The 9,345-nt window shown below is 35.3% G+C and overlaps 1 protein-coding gene across 12 annotated transcripts; it reads right to left on the bottom strand.

Moving 5' to 3' along the window:
* Positions 1–1,711: 1,711 nt before the first annotated feature.
* On the bottom strand, positions 1,712–6,681 carry LOC133719822 (uncharacterized). Of its 12 annotated transcripts, XM_062146004.1 has the most exons (6): positions 5,904–6,681; positions 5,398–5,488; positions 3,980–4,077; positions 3,211–3,296; positions 2,902–2,967; positions 1,712–2,238 (listed from the first exon to the last, which is right to left on the bottom strand). In XM_062146004.1, the coding sequence occupies exons 1-5, from the start codon at positions 6,059–6,061 to the stop codon at positions 2,963–2,965; spliced, it is 438 nt and encodes a 145-aa protein (XP_062001988.1). In that variant the 5' UTR covers positions 6,062–6,681; the 3' UTR covers positions 1,712–2,238; positions 2,902–2,962. The 12 variants fall into 12 exon arrangements, 9 of the variants coding, with proteins under 9 accessions (XP_062001988.1, XP_062001993.1, XP_062001990.1 ...); XM_062146009.1 differs by adding exons at positions 4,245–4,320; positions 4,742–4,813; positions 4,894–4,974 and having other exon boundaries at positions 1,712–4,077; positions 5,398–6,681; XM_062146006.1 differs by adding an exon at positions 3,861–3,911 and having other exon boundaries at positions 1,712–3,296.
* Between the last annotated feature and the right edge of the window lie 2,664 nt (positions 6,682–9,345).

Below are 9,345 nucleotides of genomic sequence, written 5' to 3'. Positions count from 1 at the left end.
TCCTGCTTTATTTCTGCTTCATTATAGATGCGTCTGTGCATCTTGTTATGCACGCTTTCTTATTTTCTTTCGATGCTTTTGCATCGCTCCATGTAACCTTCAGTTATCACTTAATATAGTTTGTCGTCTTCCTTTCAAAAAAAAAAAGAATATGGATGAGTTATCTACATGTGTTATCTATTAATGGATTTTTTTTCTTTTTTTCTAAAAAAAAACCCTTTGCCCCACCATTACATATATCTGTGAGAATCGAACTCATAACCTTTACAATGTTGGAATTATAACTTACCAACAGGTCACAACGTTGGAAAATTTGAGTGCTTTATTTATCTTTACTTTCAAGTTTATTGCCTTCTGTAACTGAAACTATACTACTAACATAAACAATACATACAGTGAAAATAAAATGGATGCTCGCTATAAGTTTAAGCTATCTAGTATAGAGCTTGAAGGAGACTACATGTCCATCTGTGGCATCACTCTTTCAAAATTTGCATGCCATTTGAATTTTGGAGGAGGGCTCGATGTGAAAGTGTTTTGGACCAATAACCCTTAATACCATCAAAGTCATCCAACACCCATAGTTCAAGGGATTCAGGACATGCAAAACTATGATGAAAGCTAAAAACAACAATGGAATTATTCCAAACATCTATGCGCGTATCACAATAATAGGCCATTGGATCATAAAAACATTCTAGATACAAAAACAATTCCGAAATATATCAGCACGAGTGTCGAAAACAACACGAAGTCCCATAATGTATTCCATGTCCAAATTATCAAAGATATTATTGCATTGTTGCTCATGTCTCGACAACAAAAAATTCGCTGGAAGCATACATGGAAATAACCAGGCCAAAAGATGGTGGTTTCGGTTTCCAAATAATCAGTTTTGATCTCTCTCCACTACCCACTTCAGCTTTAGGAGAGGGAATAACAACATGCTCTTCCTCACCATATATCACCTCACCATAAGACACAACTTGAATAACTTTGTACTCATCAGATTTGGGTTATGATCATAACCTAATCCAAGAGCAACTGGGGTTGAATATTCCGGAGAAGGGAGAAGAAGGAAAAACTTGGGAAGAATGTTGAGTTGCTTGATTACTGGATTCCATAACACATGCAATGTTTCCATTACAATCTGCTAAACAAATGATCCCATTACAATGACTATTAATACCTACAGATTCCAAAGCTTCGAATTCTTAAAATTCTGAAATCTAAAGAAGGCGAAATATTAATGTCCTCGCTAACAAAATGAATGATTTCTTCATCCACATTAGTGTCATTGCAGAGATTAAGCAATGAGAATACAATTTCCTTTTCTAGTCACTACTACAAAAAAACCATTTTAGGACGTTCGAAAAACGTCTTCGAAAACTTTAGATGACACGCAAAAAAAACGTCATCTATCAAGGAGTCATTGTAAGTCACTTACAAGGACGTTCAAAAAACGTCCTCTAATGTTTATAAGGACGCCAGAAAAACGTCCTCTAATCTAAAAAAAAAACGTCATCTAATGCCTTTAAGGACACTAAAAAAGCGTCCTCTAATGTCTTTAAGGACATTAGAAGAGCGTCCTCTAATGTATATTAGGACACTTAAAAAGTGTCCTTAAATCCGAGAAAAGGGTCATCTAATGTATATTAGGACGCTAAAAAAACGTCCTTATATCTATTATAGAACACAAAAAAAAAAGTCATTGAAATGAAAAGAAGACATTTACATACAAATAATCTTTACAATCCCAAAACAAACGTTATTGTATCTATTACTTGTTACAATATACTTGACTACAAGCACATTCTAGTAACTGATTCCTAGTTATACATTCTAATCTTATCTAATCCTAGATGACAATAGACATACATACAATTGTACAAATCTTTATCTAAAGAAAACAAATAGCACAACATTCTGAAGTAATGTACAGAGGAACCCTCCACCTACAATAGGACTTCCATGATCAGATAGCACTGGAAGTCTGGAACCACCTAAATGTAGTTTATCTATAAAACTGAAAAAGTTACCAAAAAGATCAATTACAAAACTCAAATCATTGTACAAAAAGACAGTTTTAATAGTAGTTACCTAGAGGAGCATCATGAGCGTGGAACATGTATATAGACTGATGACGAAGAGGAAACACTTGAAGAAACTCAAGCTGCTGCTTAGCATGTCTTTTTAGTTTTTAATACTCGTGAAGCTAAAATTGATGCATAGAAGTACCTACATTACAATAGTTTCAGAAAATCAACAATATGACTAAAGCAGAAAATTCAGTCTTCAATCACAAGACTTATACCAGAAAATCAACAATATTGTTGTAGATAGTTGTCCAATCTTGTCAAGATTGCATAATATCAATTAACAGAGAAGAAATATATGCTTTACCACTCAATTCGACTAAGAAGAGAACTTATATTACTGCATTTTCTTTATGGGGTTGACAAAATCAAATTCCCACATATATATAAATGAATTTGAATCACACATAGTTGGAGACAGTAAGCAAATTATTAGTGAAAGAGCTTACAAGATCAGTTGTTTGGAAACACAAGCAAAATTTAGAACGTAATAAGTAGAGGCCATGGCACCAAAAACCTTCTAGCCTTTTCATAGAAAGTTCTCAATTGCATAAATACCATACCACGGTATTATTGATTCCATTTTCTAAGCTATAAACTTATTTGAAACTCAGCCCACATATCACCTATACCATAATAACTAAGACAAATTTTCTTAAGGCAAATCATGAATTGTGGCAGAGGCAAAAGAAAGAAGCAAAACAAAGTTCCATCTGGAACTATGTTATTTGCCCTTGTAGAGCAGTCATATTTCGAAATGTAATCTCTACGATCCCAAACTTAGGACATAAGCAAAAGTAATTACCGTGTATAATCCTGGTAGTTAATGTACTTTATTGGCCTTTTGATCTTTCTTTTGCTAGTCCTCAACCTGATATCAAAAGTTTTACATTAGTGCAAGTGAGCAATATAACACTACTATTAATCGATTACATTACAAAACGTACTACATAGCAGCATCTTAATCCAAAACTTAATAGATGCAACCACATATGGATGTCCACATCAAAACACACAAGCATCTAAATCATTCAGACCACGCAACATTCCTTACTTGTAGAGTAAACTAATAAGCCATAATCAAAATCTGTTGCTAGAAATGATGGAACCAAACCTATTGCTGTCAACATTGGCGCCACTCCTCTCAATAGGGCTTCAAGTTGCATAACATGACTTTTGAACCTCCTGCACGCTATACCACTGCATATATATATGGAATCAGAGTTGAAGAAATAAGAACTGAAACATTGCAATTTGATATTTTGAAAGGCAGTTAATATAAGAAACTGGTTGACTCTGAGAAGCAGTCAAATTCATAATACTGCCACAGCAAGACCAAATCTCGGTTAGTTCTTGAATCTTGATTATGTCCCAAGTATTCCTAATACTGCTTCTACTTGCGGGTTTATAGTTTATAATGCAAATTACTAGTTTTATACAATCTTTGATTTGTAAGTTGCTGAAACACTTGGAAACACTTCTGATCTTCTAGCAGGAAAACTCATCATATTATCCACTTGCTCCACTCAACAACTCCACAAGATGGAGTTGGTACAGAACATATAAACTGAAAAACAAAAAATGGTACAGAACAAAGTTGACCCCTAGCCAAACCAACATAAACTCAACCAGTGCATATTGAAGTATCCTTAACTGAAAAGAAACAAAGATATGGTTGTTGATTCGTGTTAGTTCAATGAACTGTAACACAGAGGTAAAGGTAATATAAAATTGTTCCAACTTTACAGTGGAAATTTAACTTACCTTATCTCAACTTTCATTTTCTAAAGAATATTATTCACAGCAGCACAGACCCTACCAAGAAAAGGTGAAACCACCTGACATTGTAATATTGGGATCGCATGATATATAGATGAGCACACCTGTTAAATGATGATTTCTGCACTTTTAACAGTCTTGGTACTACGTCGCCTCTTGCTTGCTGAACCAGTTTTAGCATCAAGAATTTTGTTTTCCCCAACTGTCAATACAAGGAGACATCATTTCTTACTACAAAATATGGAAAGAACTCCTCCAGGAAATATAGACTAATTAAGGGAGGAAACAAAGATAAAGGGGGAAAAAAAAGGATGTGAAATACAAATGGTGTCGATTATGGAGATCCAAACTGTTATAAGAAAGGCTAACCTTCAAGTGTCTCATTTTTACTTGGCCTATGTAAAGAACGATATGATGGATAGCAAGCACACATAAAATTCATTATCTGAAAACAAAACAAGATTAAAAATCAGAAGCAGTACAGAAAGTTGAATCATGAATATATACCTTGGCAATGACTCTAGGGACACACAATTCACATTGGCAACCTAAACAAAATATATACCTTGAATCATGAATGTAAGTTGAACTGGAAGCAAAGCAATAATTATGGGAAGACTAAATGCAATAATATTATCCAACAGAATGGTCAATTCCATATGTATTAGAAGCCATGCAGATCTTAAATAAAACTCTTGTATAATTAAGGGAGGAAACAAAGATAAAGAAAAAAAAGGGATCCGACCCAGCTGAGGGAGTAAAGTACTGAAATCTTTTCCAGAAGTCTGAATGGCTCTTCAGCCATTTTTGCAGCTAGACCAAATACCAGACTTAGTACAAGACTGCAACAGAATTTGAGCACTAACCACAATCTTCTCAGCAGCTTCACAAATCTTATCGACTTTGACCTCAGATAAACCTTTAATTCCAGTCAAGTTCTGCCAAAAAACAATCACAGTAAGGACATCCAACTTGAACATTTACAGTTTCAAAAATTCAGAGGTTAAGTTGGCTTTACATTCTTGGTGTGCATCGTCAAGCCATTGCAGGTGTAGATCCCTGCGTCCTGAAGCTTCTAAACATCTCCGACATTGATTCCCTGAGAAATCACCGCACACAAATCTCATCGCTCCATTATAACTCCGATTTAGTCACTTCTGAAGCAATTTTAGCTTGAAATTTACTTCTAATCATAAAATTGTGAGCAAACAAACTCAATTCCGGCGAGGTCCACAAAAACTAAGAAAATCCATCAGGAATTTGAAAATTGATTGAAATCAATTACCAGTGCGAAATGATAAAAATGTAAAATTGAAGTATGTAATGGAAATAACATGTCAAACCTGTGATTCAATATAAGTCATTTCTTATACAAAGATACGTGACAACTCAACAAAATCGATTCTTAAACTCACAGATAGTAGGTTACTTGATAGTTGCACAATAAAGCTAGTTAAAAATTACTATAACAAAATACTCGAAAATAATACAAATGTACATCGAGGAATAGAGAGAACAATACCTGGTTCTTGCAGAAATATGAATTCTGGATGAGCTGGTGAGGAAGAAGTAATGGTTGTTTTGAAATACGAAAACACTTCATATGATAGACTCTGCAAAACAAAACAGAGCAACAAAAGTAAATAGTGCCTCTATGAGCAGAACAAACAAACTTCAATGCCAAACCAGAACAAACAAACATTTCCATGGTCCACACGTCAAAAACCATATCAAGTCTCACACACTATAATCTAATTGGTGACAATGAACTGCAAGTTCCTCCCTACTTCATTAAGAACACAGCAAGTTGAAAATCAATTAGCAACCCCACAAATATTTCCAGTTACCAATCACAAAGCTGCTGGCTATAACTATAACCCAATTCCAGATTACCAATAGCAATCAAATATGAATCTAACCCAACAAATAAACACCCATACATATTCATAGAGATTTCAAGTCATTATCAAACCGTAACAATCAATACTCAAACCATCAACTGTAAAATCAAGAGAGAAAAAAACTGACCTGCATCTGAGCACAACTTGCACATTAACTTCCTTATCCTTATCCTTGTGATTCGAATTCCAATCAAGAGTACCACGCCGCTTTTCGGGCCGAGGCGTGAGAAAAGGAGATGGGGATGTTGCCATCCCCGTCCCAACTTTCCTAGAATCAGGCGTCATCTTTCAGTCCTTCCCAAAACGTAAAGGAGATGGGCATGATGGTACCTTTCAGAGTTGAGAACTCTATGAGCATACTGGAGCCAGAGACAGCCTGAGCACTTAAGAACAGCAAAAGAAGACTATGCAAGGAAGAAAAGCTATGGATCAAAGTCAGTGATGCTCGATGGGTCATTAAGCATCAGAGCACATTGATAAAACTCGGTTTCTTTTTTCTTTTTTTCTTCTGCTCTGATACCTCGGTTTGAGTAAATGAACGGGGTGATTTCTAAAGTGAATTTGGCGAGATTTCATGGTGGGAAATTGAAACTTAGAGAGGGAAATTTTGGAGAACCCGGGAAAGTGAAAATTTAGGGTTTTCCCTTTCAATTTTGCTGCAAAGTGCCGTGATTTGGGAGACTGATATATATACTTCTATATTATTGTTCTCTATGTCTGGGTTTCCTCGAATCGAACCTGGGACCTTACCAAACTCAGAGGTAGGCGCCTTAGTTTACCATGCTCTCCCGTCTCCCCCGTGTTTGGGAAAAAAACTAGAACGTCCTAAGCATGATACAAGGACGCATTTTAAAAATGATGTCATTGTATACAAAATCCATGTGTCCCCAATTTAGGTTTCTGTAGTAGTGAGTGTTTCGGTGTCTAGAAGAACAAAACACCTGAAAAGGGTGCAAGTAGTGGATGAGAGTTGGTTGTGCCTGGATGTGGAGAGGTGCTTTGCCATGAACCCTAGATTATGGTTCAAATCATTCCACGACTTATGAACACACTAAATCTCAGCCTTGATAGGATTGAAGCCACCAACTCTTCCATTTTCTGCTATTAATTTCTACATGTACACTATTCATAAGCATACAGTCATTAGACACAATGATCAGATACCAAAAATGAAAAGGTATACCCAAATTATCATACAGAGTGCATTTAACCAAAGCCATCGATTAAGAAGCATGAAGATAGGGTGACTTTTCAATGATAACGGATTGGTCAACAGGGTTGAGAAAATTTTGATGGCACATTATATAAAGACGTATGAATCTTTCACAAATTACTTGCTAGCTACTGAAGGTAAGGTTAAACAGTTTTAGGCCTCGTTTGGTTTGAGAAATAAAAGAAATTTCTTTGTAAAATATCCTATGAATTTTCTTTTGTAATTACATAAGAAAATTTGTTAAAAAGTTATAATTAATGTAATAAATAGAATGTGAGTAATAAATGCATGAAAAGAAGGGGATGAAAATAATTTTTAGGGATATAGAAAGGAGAAATTTTTAGGTGCTACCGTCAAACCAGCTGGGATTGCCAGCTGGTCTGACGCCCCAGTAATGTTTTGACACGTGGACTTTGAATAAAAGTTAGTTTTTCAGTTCTTTTGTGAAAGGACCCTTTTGGGTCTTTGTTATCATCGATCTGGGTTTTCTGTCAATGGCTACTGTGATGCATATCCTCATCTTGCTTATCCATTCATTGAGGTTTCTTTTGCAAATTTGGTGGAAGCAATTGGAATCTGGTTCTTTGACCAATTGGAATTGGAGGCACAGCTTTTCAGTTAAGGCTTTAAACAATATAATTAAACTGGATTTGGTGAAACTCTACATCTACAAGTGAATGAATTTAAATCTTATTGATTGGATTATTGTTTGTTTATCAAATACCAATCAACACTCATATATCCCTATTGTTAATTTCTATATTGGACCAACTTCTGGAGTTATATTTGACAATTTATTGCTTATCTCATGCGATGTATTGGTACGAATCCAGTAAAGAATAGATTTCAGTGTTGTTGGTCACAATAGCCATTGCTAAATGTATGACTGTTTCAAGATGATTTTGAGGAGAACTAGATATTTATCTTCTATAAATGTATGCTTGAAATTAATTGTGTACTTCATTGATAGAAGGATAGAGGCTCTAGAGAGAGTAGGTGGATCTCGTCTGCAATGTGGGGAAGAAAAAAGCAATGCCCCACTCTTTTAGATTTCATGTTTACTGATGGAAAAGAGATGTCAATGGTAATACGATAAGTAAGTTTTTCATCTCAGTACTCTTGTGAGAATTAGGAGTAATAAGGCCTGCAGAATTGTGATGGGAACTAGGAACTGGGAACTCTTGTTCTCTGCTCGTTCTTCTTCGTTTTTCCTTTTTAGTTTTTATCGTGTTGATTTTCTAAATTTTAATTTTAGATTGGAAATATGTAATGCCATATTATTTCCACATCATTTGGTGTTGGGTTGACATCATTCAAACAATAAATCTGAACCATTGAACATTTTAAAATCTAATGGCTCACAAGGTGTGTCAAAATTTGTGTAAAATATGGTGTTCCTTGATCCGGACTCCTTAAAGTAATACATTGTGTGTTATCATCAACACTCTCTAATTCTAGCTTTGATATCTAGGCCTGCCAAGTGTCCAATACTTATACATTGGTAGCTATGGTGCTTGATTAGTACTACAATTGAGTGCATTGACAGAGATCATTTAGTTTTCCCTTGAGTTGTATAGTTGGTTGTAACAAGTTAATTCTTTTTCGTTTTATTGTTATTCTTGAATAAGTGTGCAGCAAATTATACAATGAAATTTACTTGTATGGTTTTCTTTACTTGTTTCGGTCGACTAGACATAGCATTGTACTACTGTGAGGGTTTAGACTCTAGTTTACGCTTCTTCTTCTTTTTGTTGTAGCTCAGTGAAATTATGTGGATATATGGATTTTCATATTGGCATTTGTACATGGCAAGATTCAGCCGGACTCTTGGATTTAAAATATACAACAAAAAAAGAGAAAAGAAGCGTGAAACTGTGAAAGCATGTTTTGCCAGCTTAGACCATCTCTAACGGAGTGGGTCTTTTTCCATGTGAAAGCCCAACCAAACAGTGTCTGAACTTTTCCAGACTATTAATTTTCATACCTATACTTTGAAAAATGTCATAATGGTACCTGAAGTTTTGGCCCCGACCTAATTTCTGTACCTAGCAACAGTAAAGTCGTCAAGGGCGTTAAATTTTGAGGGGTAAATCTGGAACTTCAGGTATTCTCAAGGGAAAATCTTCTAAACAGTGTCTAAACTTTTTCAGACTATTAATTTTCATACCTATACTTTGAAAAATATCAAAATGGTACCTGACGATTTAAGCCTGACCCAATATTCATACCTAGGAACAGTAAAACGGTTGACTCCGTTGAACAGTACCAGAAAAGTATGCCAATAACTACCGTTGGGTTCAAACATTGCCCCCCAGACCTCGAAGTCGAAGTCAAAGGTCTTTGTCTTACCTCAGTT

This window comes from Rosa rugosa, chromosome 7 (genome assembly GCF_958449725.1).
Source record: "Rosa rugosa chromosome 7, drRosRugo1.1, whole genome shotgun sequence".
Taxonomy (NCBI): Eukaryota; Viridiplantae; Streptophyta; class Magnoliopsida; order Rosales; family Rosaceae; genus Rosa; species Rosa rugosa.
The sequence above is the reverse complement of the archived record's forward strand: the minus strand, read 5'-3'. Positions and strand labels throughout refer to the sequence as shown.

Coding starts and splice junctions, on each gene's coding strand:
- LOC133719822 (XM_062146001.1), bottom strand. CDS start 6,061: ATGACGCCTGATTCTAGGAAAGTTGGGACGGGGATGGCAACATCCCCA. Junction 5,489..5,903: donor CAAGTTGTGCTCAGATGCAG/GTCAGTTTTTTT, acceptor TTTGTTTTGCAG/AGTCTATCATATGAAGTGTT. Junction 4,078..5,397: donor CATATTTCTGCAAGAACCAG/GTATTGTTCTCT, acceptor TTGTATTGACAG/TTGGGGAAAACAAAATTCTT.